Source organism: Manis pentadactyla, chromosome 12, assembly GCF_030020395.1.
Source record: "Manis pentadactyla isolate mManPen7 chromosome 12, mManPen7.hap1, whole genome shotgun sequence".
Lineage (NCBI taxonomy): Eukaryota > Metazoa > Chordata > Mammalia > Pholidota > Manidae > Manis > Manis pentadactyla.
The window spans coordinates 109,800,735-109,814,083 of record NC_080030.1 but is presented as its reverse complement, the minus strand read 5'-3'; the positions used below and the strand labels follow the sequence as shown (position 1 = coordinate 109,814,083).

The window sequence follows — 13,349 nt, the reverse complement described above, 5'->3', positions numbered from 1 at the left end:
CATCTTTCAAAGTAAATTGGAATGTTTTATGTTTGGTTCATAGGAAGTTTACTTGATTTCTTGAAAGATGGAGAAGGAAGAGCCCTGAAACTACCGAATCTTGTGGACATGGCAGCCCAGGTAGGCCCTGAGGTACACCGGTTCCTGCTGCAGGTCCCAGTACACGGAGCGCCGTGCGGTGCCACAGCCGCGCCCTGTCCCCTTGTCTCCGCAGGTCGCTGCAGGAATGGCTTACATCGAGCGCATGAATTACATTCACAGAGATCTGCGATCGGCAAACATTCTCGTGGGGAATGGACTCATATGCAAGATCGCTGACTTTGGATTGGCCCGACTGATCGAAGACAACGAGTACACAGCAAGACAAGGTGGGCGCTCGAACCATTGCACCCTGCAGCGCAGGCACGCACTGCACACCTTCCTCCCCACCCTCCCCTTCCCATTCTTCAGCTGGGTTTTTTCTTCTTGATCTGGCAAGAACCTGACAGCTGTGCAGATGGGAGACAGTAGTAGGATGGACCTCTTAGGGAAGGATCAGCTGTTGCTTTCTGGTGGATGAGTGTCCACGGGTGTGGTCCCCTGGCTCATGCTGCCCTCCTCACAGTGCCCGGTTCTTGGACACTTTGCCATTGGAGAAAGAGGGCTGAGGAAGGCCAAGAAATCAGTCAAGCAGTAGCTCATCACTCCATCAAAGTCTTAGCAAAAAACAGAAGGCACACTCACTGGAGAATTTAACAAAGGAGTTACTTGGAAAGGTATGGGCAGGGTTCAGGAAAACCCACAGGGCGTGATGCAGCACCCCAGAGCAATGCATCCAGACATGAAGGGCCAGGGTGGGAGTGGGCTCCAGAACTAACGGCGAGCAGCTGTCCAAGGCCACCTTTGGGAGAGACAGCAGAGCTGGTCTGGAGGTCTTGTTCTGAGCTCGCACTTTGGTCCTCCTCCAGACCTCTTACCCAACCCAGCTAGAGGCCGGAGGAGCCCATCACTGAGTGTGGATGGGCCCCGAGCAAGAGGGAGAAGTTAGAAGGGGTCTGGAGGGAAGATGGAAGACGACATAGTCATCTCCCTCCTCCCACCCTCTTTGAAGATGTACAGGAATAGCCTCTAGATAAAGTACATCCCACCCCAGCAGCCACTCCAGTGACACAGCCTTTCAGTGCCTGCAGAGCATCACGCCACCAGCAGGGCTGCTGGTTTGCTTTCAGTCTTTCCAGATCTCCACCTCATGGTCAGCAGGTAAATGTCGGAGTTAAGTGTCCTGTTGGCAGTTGAACATAGGCTCCTCGTGAAGATGAGTGCAAAGGAAGGGGGTAGAGCCTTCACTCATGCAGCCTGGTCACCCTGAGCAGGGACCGGACATGCCGCGGGGAAGTGCTCTCTGCTGAGTCTCCTAAGGGCCACTTCTGGAATCCCATGCTATTTTCTTTCTCATTCTTCCAGTTCATGCCAGTTCTTCCCCTTTTATCATTCTCAGTGGTCTCGATTGGTGAGGAAAAGGTTAAGCTAAGCCCCTGGCTCCTACAGATGCTGTCAGAATTTTAAAACACGTTCAAAAGCTCAGCTATTTGAACTTCCAACAAACTTCCAACACGTAGTAATTCTTGTCCTAGAGCCAAATGCGCACACAGCATGCATGCCCAGCCCGCGTCACACGCACATACACTGGTGCAGGCCAGATGGCATCCCGTCTCTCTGGTCAGATGCACAGGGATGCCAGAGAGAGATGTGGATGTGGTTCTGAAGCAGGGTGAGCTGAGAGGCTCTGGTGTGTCACTGGGCTGAGCCCTGGCCTCACAGAGTTCACCCCGAGGCAAAGCTGTCAGGTCCCAGCTCACGGATGCAAGGAGAGGGGTGGGTGCAGTTCGGGAGACACAAATGTTTGGTTTAGGAAGGGGTGTGATGGAGGCAGCCTGGCAGTTGGTCAGTTCGGTGAGCATCTTCTGTTTGTGAAGAGTCCTGGTGATGGAGGGGGTGGTTCAGGAGCTGTTTCTCCCCTCTGGACCAGAGACCCTATAGAAGTGTGGTTAACAGCCTTGAACCATCTGTGAGCAAGAAGGGGCGGGGGTGCTGTTGACAGGGCCTGGACATTCAGCTCCTGGAGTGAGGTCCCTCTGGCTGTGGCCCTGGGGGTGCATGTGAGGATCCCCGCACGGAGTTCCCCTCGCAGCATGTCACTGCTGTGGAGCAGGGCCAGGGCCACCCTCAGCCCTGGCCACCGAGTCCCGCCTTCCTCCCCAGTTCGCTGTCCCAGCAGCCTTTATGGTGGCCCCCTCACCTCCACCTTCCCAGATGCTGTCCTGACACCTTCCAGAGGGTCAGCTTCATACCCTCTGTCCCGCATTTCCTTCACTTAATTTCCAAATAGAGGAAATTTCCCACCCTTCCCTCTTATACTGTTTTCTTCTCTTCCCTTTCACAAGTGTCTTCAGATCTGTGCCAAATAATGGAAAGTGATAAGTAAGGAGAATCTAATGAACCAGAACTGAACTATGGGACAAGCAGCGGGGCCCCAGGATTTGCAAGGAGACTAAAAGAAACACTGCCCTGCCACAAAGGGCAGGAGGGAGCAGGGGCATTCACAGGACACCCCCCAGGTGCCAGGCCTGTGTGGGCACATGTGAGGCGTGGGGAGCGGAACAGCAGCCTCAGAGGGCTAGGACACCTGCACAGAGTCCCACGGCTAGCGGAGGGCAGAGGAGGATCTTAGCACGAGTACTGCTGGCCCTGTCTGCTGCTTACGCTGTACTGACCACCTCTTGCCAAGACAGCAGTTGGGAGAGGGAGGAAAAACAGATGATTCATAAGTCCCTTTCCTGTTATTTTATGGTAAAGCTTTGTAAGGGCATGTTCAAGTGCACATGTGTGAGGGAGTTGGAAGGACCTTCATTTTCCAGCTCTAGGAGACAACCCAGCTGCTAACGAAGGTCCTCCGGAGGTCCACCCCGCCCCAGCCTCTTCACAAGGCTGGAAGGAGCTGGTGCGCTCTGCGGATGGCGTGCATTCTGCGTGCTGAAGTCCCTGCTGGAGATCATCGGCCCCTCCAGACAGCTGGCCTGTGTGCCTGATGGTATTTGCAGGCCGGGTCTTGTGATGCCCACAGGCCTCTGCACCTTGATTATGGAAATGTGGCCAGTGTGCAGAAGCACATGCCAAACACAGGTACTTTAGGTCTGTGAGTGGCAGTCCTTTTTCAACCTAGTGTCGAGTTCCCCATCTAAGGGCACACTGGGAGGTCTTCTACCCCCCTTTTGAGGTGGCATCTCCCAGGGCACAAGCAGAATTGGAATTTGGCCCTGTGCCCCTTTTCTCCCCACTGGACTGTGTACAGAAGCCTGTGAGGCTGGTCCCCTGCCAACAGCAACAGCAACCAACTTGCTCACCAGGACTACCTGCTCATCTCCCTCAGTTACAGCAGGTGCATCTTCTCTAGTCATAAACTCTTTGCCAAGTTCTGTCCAGTCAGGGTGTCAAAGTGATGCCAACCTTAATAATGTGAGCGCCTTGTCTGTGCACGGGACTTGCTGGCGGACTGATATCAAGAAGCCTAAGACTGCCCAGGGCCGCTGGCAAGCAGGAGGAGGAACACACAGTAGCCTCTCTGACATCAGATGGGGCCAGATGTGAAATGCAGCTCCATCACCTCGCGGCTGTGGGGCCGCGAACAAGTTAGTTAACATTCCCACACCTCAGTTTGCTTATCTGTGAAATGGAAATATGTTTAACTGCTTTATGCTTTAATTTTTGCAAAGTGGAACAATACATGCAAAGTATTTAGGTGGCCAGCACAAAGTGAGCAGTGAGTTAAAAACAGGCTTGTTATTTTGTCCCAGGCAAGACTGACTGACTGGGAGCAAAGAGAAGCAGGAACGGACTGTGGACACAGTGGAGAGGCCCTGGCATCACTTGGGAAGGGAGAGAGGGAGCACAGGTAGTTCCCAGGGAGTCACATGAAAGTAATCACAGGAATGGAGCTGCCAGAAGACATGAACAGTCGGGAAGGTGACCGTAGTTTCAGAGAAAGGGGCTGAGCTTGGCTGGTTTGGGGTCTGCTGAGCTAGAAGTGGTTACGGTGAGCATGGAAGTGCGGTGAAGCCCAAAGAGGTCAGTCAGGTGCCCTCAGTATCCCCACTTCCCAGGTCCTGACCTCCCAGCTGGTCACCTCCACACTTCCTATGCCTCCCACCCCAGCCCCCACAGCCTAGGCAATGAGGCCTCGCATGCCCACACCACGCTATCTCCTGTGAGCACCCGGGTGGGGGGCTGTCCCCAAGCCTGGCTTTCAGACTCACAGCCACTCCAGCCTCAGTTTCGTCAAAGCTCACGCAGACAGACAGGAAGCAGTGGGAGGATTCTCTGCAGACTCTATAGTTTTTCTCTTTCCAAGCTTCCAGAACTCGGTGCTGACTGATGTTGAGTTAAATGTAAGCTCAGGTAGACCTGGCTTATGTGGAAGAATGACTTGCTTTCTTGGACACTTATTTTTTATTAAGCCATCATATATTACAACAAAATGAGTGACTCTAAGGTGTCCAACTCGTGGGCTTTTACCCCCAGATGATGATATAGAACAGTGCCTGCACCGGCAAAGACGTCCTCATCCCCCTTCCAGCAGTAACCTCATCTGAGGTCGCCACTATGCCTACAGCTGTCACCGCAGACTCGTGCCTGCAGCTGAACTTCACGTAACGAACCTCATCGTATCCTCTGTCAGGTCTGGCACCTTTCCCACCATTGTGTCTGCGAGGCGCATCCAGGTGGCTGCATGTAAGAGGAGATCTTCCCTCTCCATTGATGAGTATTCCATGGTTCAGATGTACATGAATCAGATATACACGTCTGCAGCGTCCGGTCCCACTTAGGGACGGAACAGCACATGTAGAACCAGTAGAGGACGTGCTGGAGACACGGGCGTGGCAGCTTTGTGTGATGTGTTTAAGCACCCGACGCGGGAGCCAGGGCCCTACGGGCCAAACCCCAGCTCCACCATCTCCACCAGTCCTTGGCGTATCGATTTACCCCCTCCCGATCAGGTTCCCGTCTGGTATCTCCATCCTGCGTGTGAAGCTCTCAGCAAGCACTCAGCATCGGGTGGCTGCTGCTCTCCCGTGTCAGACTGCTTGTGGCACAGGTTCCAGGTGCACTGGGAGGTCTGAGGCTGGGTGGGTGACCACAGAGCACTTCATGAGGGTGGGACTGAGCGGGGAGCAGGCCTTAGCGAAGGAGCTGGAAGGAGAGAAGGCCTTTACAACAAGCTAATAAAAAGAAGTGAGTGGGGTGAGGTCAAGTGCAGGGCATAGGTCCTGGGGAGACACACTAGGCCAGTTAACTGTTCGGAGCAGCAAGAAGCAAAGATGAACACCGGTGGGGGACTCGGACTGATGCAGCAAGGAGCCCACTGCTGGGGGCGGGCGTGATGAGGCCGAGGTTTCAAGGGACCAGTTGGAAGGACAGCAAGCTGAAGGAAGGCAGGGCGCCACGGCAGAAGGACGTCCAGTGGGATGAGGACCCGGACCAAGTTTTAAGAGAACATAAACAGGAAAAGGCAAATCCAAGAGGCGTGTCAGGAGAGAGGCTTTCACCACGGGCTGGACCAGAGGTCTAAGGGGAGGGAGAAGTCCAGCTGGCTCTCGGGTTTCTCACCTTGAAGCCTGGCAGAATGGTGATCTGAGCCCCAGAAAAGGGAGAGCAGAGAGAGGGGCTCCATTTGCATCCTAAAATAGTAAAGTGACAATGAATTTTATAAGTCATTCATGTAGTATAATTGTCCACCCTAGTATAAGAAATCTCCATCAAAATAAAATGTCTTACTCATAGACACTGTGGTGAAAAACAAATTTAGGTTTCTAGTTGCTGCATTTGAGATGAAGTAGGACACCACAGAGGCTTATTCCTTAGACATATGCAAACCAGGAGCCCAGACTTCAGATGAGAGACAAGCCCCAGCCCCACTGACACAGGGAAGGTGGGCAGGTCAACAGCCACGAGGGTGGCTGTGCCCAAGGGGTGAGGCCAGAGAAGAGTGCAACACGAGGCCTGTGAGGCACTTACGGTCAGAGCGCCTGCAGCAGAGATGGCAGAAGTGTGTATAAGAAGGAACACGAAGGGAAGGATAAACTCAGGAAAGGTACTTCGTTCATTTCCCAGGGAAGTTGGAGCTTTTCCAGTGTTGGAGTCTGGTCAGTGTTACTCCTTTGTCCCTGAGCCTGTTGGCGCTGTTCAGGTGTGGAGCGTGTACTAAAACAGTGCAGATGTTGTGAGAGCGTCCAGGTACACAGGCGCGGGGGCAGGACTGACTGCCTAAGCGCCACCTACCCGGCTGGTAGTCGCTGGCAGACGCCTGCCGGCCTTGAATGTCTTGGTGCTTCCCCAGAGTTCTGAAAGTTCAGGGTGCTTCTCGCACCCTGTCTCAGCACGAATCATTCTCAAGGCGACGGTGTGTTACGGTCCACATCTTAAAGACAAGGAGAAAGACCAGGCCGGGACGCTATCACGCTGCTGCCCCGAGCTCCGCGGCCCTCCTCGCACTTAGGACGGGATCCAGAGCCCTTCATGCGACTCACACAGCACCTGGCACTGTCTGGCATATACAACGGCCACTTAGGTATCTCCTTCCCAAACCGAGCTGCAGGCCCCATGAGAGCTGGAGGTGGGGTGCCCTGTTGTATCCCCAACACTTAAGTACAGTGCCGGCGGGAGGGGTGGAACCCGGAAATATTTTCAGTAGGAAAAGAAAGACAACAAAACCAGCCCAGCAGGGGGCTTTGTGCCGTTTTGTGAACACACTTTGGTAACTGAGTAAATCTTAACTTTTTCTTTCTCTTAACTCGTGATTAACCTTATTTTGAATGAGAAGGGTCAGGGCCCCTGAGGAGGAGTGGTTGGTGTCCAGCCACCCTGTCTGTCTGCTGATACAATCCCCCAGCTACAGCCCCAATGACCTGGGTCCTGTTCGCACAGAGCAACATCTGGGGCTCTTCCACCTTTGACCGATTCATTCATCCCCAAAGGGGCTCCAAGCAGCTTCAGCTGATGCTAGAAGCACAGGGTTTCCAGGTATCACTGGGCTTCATTAGTGTGACAGTCGCATTCCTACTGGGGTTGGCAGTCAGACCCTTAAAAGGGTGTCCAGATGGCACCACAGAGACGGCTGTCACGGAGGACAGGAGGACCCACCAGAGAACGGGCAGGGCTCTGGAACGAGCCCCACACAGACCCTGGCGACTCAGCCTGGCCGGGAAGGGCCGAGTGGCTGTCCAGTCGCTTGCTCGTTCAGCTCCTCTCTGTCTAGTTCCTGCTGTGCACGAGGCGCTGGCCCGAGTCCTGGGGATGTGGCGGCCATCCAGGAAGACAGGCTCTGCCCTCAAGGACGGTATCTGTGTATCTGTCAGTCTGTCTGTCGAGCGAGGGAGGGAGGGACGCCCTTCAGATGATGAACATATTCCCTGCTCTCAAATAGTAACAGCGGCAAAGAACAAAATACTCTGTCTGCCCCAGTCTGGGGAACCTACCCCAGCCTTAGTGCTCAGGCTAAAAGATTCCCTGTGCAGGCACCACCTCCACTAAGAACGGAGAAGGAGCAGGGGTTACCTGTGGGCTGGGGACTTACAGCAAAGGGGGCGGCCTGTCCCGGGGCCCTGCAGCTGCGGGAGCAGTCAGAGGTCAGTGGAGAGTCCAGTGGAGGGGGGAGGAGGGGGCAGTCTGTGCGTGTGAGCCATTGTGGGTGTCCAGGCAGGTGATGGGGAGTGGAGGCGGCAAGGGCTGGGGAAGGGACACCTTCAAGGGGCGTGTGGACGCAGCGTGGAGGATGAGGCGGTGTGGCCAAAGATTATCGGGAAAGGTTCCTGAGCGCCTCGAGCAGGCTGTGCCGCCGCCTGAGTGCACGTGATGAACGAGCAGACGGCCTCCGGGTGAGGAGGGCCTCTGAGACCAGGGGGCTGACCCGGCAGCAGGTGTGTGGAGAGAAGCAGAACTGTCGGGGAGGGGGTGTTGTCCGGGCATTGGGGTGGAGGGAACTGGTCACTCAGGCCAGGGCCTTAGGAGGGAGGTCCCGTCAGGGCACAGACGCAGGCACCACAGCCAGGACAGCCAGGGAAGCTGAGAGTGGGTCCCCTGTCCACACAAAGCTTGTGACTGCTCGGGGCACTGCGGCAAATTCAGAGAAACAGGATTGAGATGGATATAAGAAATTATTATTTAAAACTCTGGTCCATTGACTCACCACAGGAGATGATTTGGCCTAAGCTGAGTGGTCCCTGGTCCTATTCTGGGAGGAAGTGACTAAGTACAAAGATTCTCTACCTGCATGGGAGCCCTGAGCCTAGCTGGGGAGGTCGGTGAAACCTGAAGGCAGGTACAGGAGAAAGTGCTTTCAAGTCCAGACACAAACACATCCTTGTTGTACATGTCTTCTGAGGCGACTCGGTAGGAATCACAGCTGGAGGGGTGGCGCCTCTGTTTCCGGTTCACGGAGGCCCTGAGCAGCACGCCGAGTGCAGCCGTGCCTGAGAGCCGTGTGCCGGTGGCAGGCCCTCATCCCCGCAGTCCGCTGCGGCTCCTCCAGGAAGTGCAGCGCAGACACCGTGTCGGCGTCTGAATCCTGCTCCCAGACAAGAGAACTTCTAGGGTCAGTCAGGTGGAATGTAGCAATGTCCAGTCACTGTGGTGTGGGCCTCCTGGCATGGTCTCCTCTTTTCTAGAAACCCATACTGCTTTGAAGATGACTTTGACCCCCACTTAACGCTGCCGTGATATCTGTGAAGAAGTCTGAAGGTGCAGGACTTTATTTTCAAGGGGAAGGCGGTGTTTACACCCAGATGATCCTCCCTCCCAGTTTCTGAGCTTTACTGATTTCACCCAAGGAAAGCGCCCCTGGCAGCCCCCAGAAGGGCCCCCTGTGGGACTGTACATGCGGGCCACTGGACAGCCATGGGCCAGGGTCGGCAGTGCGCAACCTGCATGGCCATTCGCAAAGACCCCTGCCAGAGACCCCATGTGGACTTCCCCCTGTTTTGAGCAGCATCTGTGCACTCAGGAGGTGGGAAGCCAGGATGAGGGGAAACCCAGCACAATTAGTGCTTTTGTGGGACTTAGTTAATGATTAACAGCTTATCCCTGCTTTCATTTCTTAACCTGTGACTTCCTTGAAAAAGAAAATATGAGTTCTCTTTAGAGAAGTTTCTTTGGTCTTTAGAGAAGTTTCTTTGGTCTAAAACAGTGGCTGCTGTTTTAGAATGGAGAGGTATTAAGAGAAATTGGACAAAGACACCACTTGTTTTTCCCCCAAAATGTGTTAGGTGTGAATATATATTTCTTATCTTAGGAAGAAAACTATGCAAAACAAATTTAAATAAGCTTCTGCTATTAAGTCAAAGCACATATCTACAAATGACTTCTTACTGGAGATTCATTACAGCCTTTGTTTGAACTTAACTTTTGGAAGGTTTATGACAACTCTTGTTAATAGGTGATATTATAATGAGAAAATAACAGAGCAGAGAATCGAAATGGCTTAAATATTGACATTTGTCTTGTTTTTAATGGGAAATTATAAAATCTTCTCTCAGAAAATCCACAATGACCTTATCCAGATTCTGAGTAGTTCCCCCTCAGCAACACACATACCTTCTCCAGTACTGAGGGACTCTAAGAAGCAAAGAATGGCTCCTTCTGCTTGTCTTCATTCGCAGGATCCGTGTCTGCACAGTGAAGAAAAATGTTCTGTTTCCTTCACAGATGGATGTAGATTTCCAAGCCATTTGACTCAAGAGATGGTTTAAATAGGAATGAATTTAATAGACCTTTAATTCTCTGGAATGCAAGAACTCCAGCTGAGGTTTGGTCCAGGACAAAGTCTAGAAAATCTATCACATTAATGCCAGCAGCTCAGAGTCCAAAGCTGCATGAACAGAATGCTCCATAAAGAAAGAGTGTGAGAAGAGTGCTTCAAAGGAAACTTAAAAACAAGTTGGCTGTTGACAGGATACCAGGCCTGCGTGGGTCATATACCACCTAAGAAAAGATAGAAATAATAATGCTTAAGAAACATAGCTGATTAAAAATAACTCAGTACATAAAAGGAAAACTATAAAATAGCTTCTCTGCTCTAGTGTTAATGTGAGATGCCACATAATGAAATAATAGGAATTTTTTTTTACTTCATCTCACACTGGCAAAAAGGGATGGAAAGGAAAATTATATTGCCAGAAAATACCAGGGGTAGATTCGCTAAAGATGTTAGCTTGTACTGTATTTAAAACAAAGATCTAATTGCTGTAATTTATCATACCTCTGGTTATTAAGACCATACCAATTTAAAGATTTTAGTCATTCACAATTGTGACTTTTTGTAGACAACACCATGAGAATTTGTAGTTTTGTCAACCTTTGTGTGATTTTTTTTAGGAGCTCCTAAGTCAAATGAACATGCTTTAAACATGTAATTGTGTTCACATCAGTAATAAAAATTCCTTGTATTTTCCTTTTAGTTTGTTCAGTGAAATGTCTGGAATTGCTTTGTAATTGCTGAGCCTAGTGTGAGAGAACACAGGGTGCTACGTGATTCTAATCTGTACATAAAACTAGCACAGAGCAGGGTGGCACCCACCCTTTCTTTTGTACTGGAGAGAGGATTCTTCCAATGATCAGAGAAATTGAAAGAAAGGGTTTACTGGCTTTGGCATGAATTTGCTCCTTGACCTTGAGAAGTCAGAGATCCATAAGACAGTCGGGGAGGCAAGTTTGCCTGCTCTTTAAAAACAAACATTACATTGTCTCCTCTCTAGATGGCAGGAGAAAGGGAGGGAGGTAAGCAAGGGATCCTGTGGTGCAGAAGGAAGCCTATCCCAGAATGAAAGATGGCCCTGGGGCTGAGGGGCGGGGAGGGGGGATGTCAGGGCTGAAGGGGTTTCTCTGTGGAGCATGTGGGAGGCTGTGGGGAAGCAGACACCCCATTTCAACAAAACTGTATTACTGTAAATTGTTTGCATCCAGAGAAGCACGGTCGTTGATTTGGTTTTTATACACCTCGTAAGAACAGACAATGGTTTTATGTGCAAAGAATTCATGAGAGTAGCTTTATGACTTAATAATATGTGTCTTTATTAAAATATATCATTATTTCAAAGCAAAAGAAAAAATACATAAATTAGTTTCCTAAGTGACAAGCCAGTTCCACCTCCAGACCAAACCTATGACATTCAGTGTGGTCATAGATTCAAGTTCTAGAAGCCAGAGCTCTAAGCTGCTTTGAAGTCCACTCCCTTGTTGGAAGCTTAAACTGGTTTGCTTAAGACCCCGCTCCAGGTCACAGGCGTACGGCACCCTGGTCCTCGTCCCTCCATGTCTCACCATCACCCTGCCCTTCTCTCTGAGCTCTCGCCCCCGTGAAAGCGGCTGTCCAGAGCTGCTTCCCACAGCCCCCGGCGCCGTGCTCTCTGCCTGCCGAGTGACCAGGTGTTCCTTCTGCAGGTGCCAAGTTCCCCATTAAATGGACGGCCCCCGAAGCAGCGCTGTATGGGAGGTTCACAATCAAGTCAGACGTGTGGTCCTTTGGGATCCTGCTCACTGAGCTGGTCACCAAAGGAAGAGTGCCGTATCCAGGTAAGCTCAGGTCCAGCAGGATGCTGCTTGGGACACCTCGCCCAGTGTGCCCTCTAAGCCCCCATCCTCAGCTTCCTGCCCGGCATAAGTGTGAGGGACACACAGGTACCCAGACAAGCCGAGCTGGGAGCCACCATGAGTTGTGGCCAGAATTAACATAATAAGCTGTTGGCGTGGGGGCTTCGGGCCACCCCAGGGCTCAGAGCCTCCCTCTGCCCGTGGCTCCCCGAGCACGAGCACCATTGCAGAAATTCAGATACTTGGAGGGAAAGGGGAGAGAGCCCCCTGCCCTGTGGTGACCTGTGGAGTGAGCCTGCAGGCCCAGCTCCCATCGGCCTGGGTGAGAGATGCAGCTCACCGCTCCCTCCTGGGCAGCAGGGCACTGTGCAGACATGCCTGTGACGCGGGGCCAGAGCCTCTCTGGGCTGGGCTGTTTCCAGGTTACCAACTTCATGCTGCACAAAGCAGCCCCTGCTGGGAGGCCACCGATACCACAGACAGATGGTGACGTCAGAGACACCTCTGCCCTTCCCCGAAAGCCAGGCTGTGACGTCATGGCCCAGGGGCCACCTGCCTTCTGGGCCATCAGAGCATGTTTCTCAGCTGCTGCTGAGTGAAGAGACCTGCAATGATAGAAGCGATAGTGCAGGCTCACGGGGCGCTGGGGCCTCCTGTGCATGCTGGCTTTGTGACTGTGTCTCTACCCCATGGGAGCCAGCAAGGGCAGATTGGTCTGTAACCCCCATGATCATTTTTTATGATTATGTCTGGTCATCTGCAGAGGCTGCAGAGAAATAAAGAGGATCGCGCCAGGTTGGTGTAGCCTCAGGACTCCTCACAGAGCCAGGTTCGCAGAGGCAAAACGGGCCAGCTCCCCGTCCCTGAGGCAGCAGTTCTGTTTTTAGAGATGCGGGTGGATTCCAGTCTTACTGCTGTGCAGCACCACTATTCCCAGCAGCACAAGGGGGCAGACACTCCGGGAGCAGCCAGCCAGCACAAGATGGGCTTGGAGGGCCTGGGGCATAGTGTGGGCATTTTTGAGTTGCTTCTCAGAGGGAGAGCATGCAGTTCTTGGGACTGTGAGGGTGTGAAGTCACCTCTTTACTTCTGGTCTGAATTTTGAACTGATTTCTTCTGCACACCCCCTAGGTTTACAGTCAGCTGGTGTGTTAAATGCAGATGCAGGGAAAAGGTCCATATTGTTTTTCATTTCTGTGAAGCCTTTCCCTCTAGTCATACAAAGCTGCTTTTAATGTTTCTCAGGGTCCCACACAGAAACCGGGACAAAGGGAAGGGACGGGGCCTCAAGACAGGAAGGCAGGTGTGTGTTTCTGAGACTCTTTTGTCAGGTTTGGTTTTAGCATAAAGAAAATGGCCCCATTTGTAACTTAGACCTGGGCTTATGCGTTTGGCAGAGTGCTAGTATGTACTGCAGCAGGCATTCAGCTCCTCTTGGGACGCAGGTTTGAATAAGGCATTCACACTCTCGGCAAGACTGACTAGAACCTCCCTGGAGCTGGGTGCCGCCTGAGCTGCTCGGGACAGAGCAGTGAGCAAACACATACATTTTGTCCCTGAGCTCATGGACCTCACAGTCAGACAGACAAGATATGCAGGTCCAGGAAGAAGGCCACCGTTCCTGTTATTTATTATTAGACAGCCTCAACTGCAAGGGATGGATTACTTGAGTTTGCCCACTGGGAGCCCCAAATCTTCCTTCTGATAATGGGGTCGGGCACCTGATTCAG

General features: G+C 52.2%; 1 protein-coding gene across 6 annotated transcripts in view; it reads left to right on the top strand.

Annotated features, from left to right (window-relative positions):
- Positions 1–13,349, top strand: part of FYN (FYN proto-oncogene, Src family tyrosine kinase) — a 140,958-nt gene that overhangs the window by 117,815 nt on the left and 9,794 nt on the right. For all 6 annotated transcript variants that reach the window (XM_057489493.1, XM_057489494.1, XM_036902991.2 and 3 more), the window contains 3 exons: positions 44–120; positions 215–368; positions 11,470–11,601. In XM_057489493.1, coding sequence (XP_057345476.1) covers positions 44–120; positions 215–368; positions 11,470–11,601 — 363 coding nt within the window. The remainder of the gene's footprint in view (positions 1–43; positions 121–214; positions 369–11,469; positions 11,602–13,349) is intronic.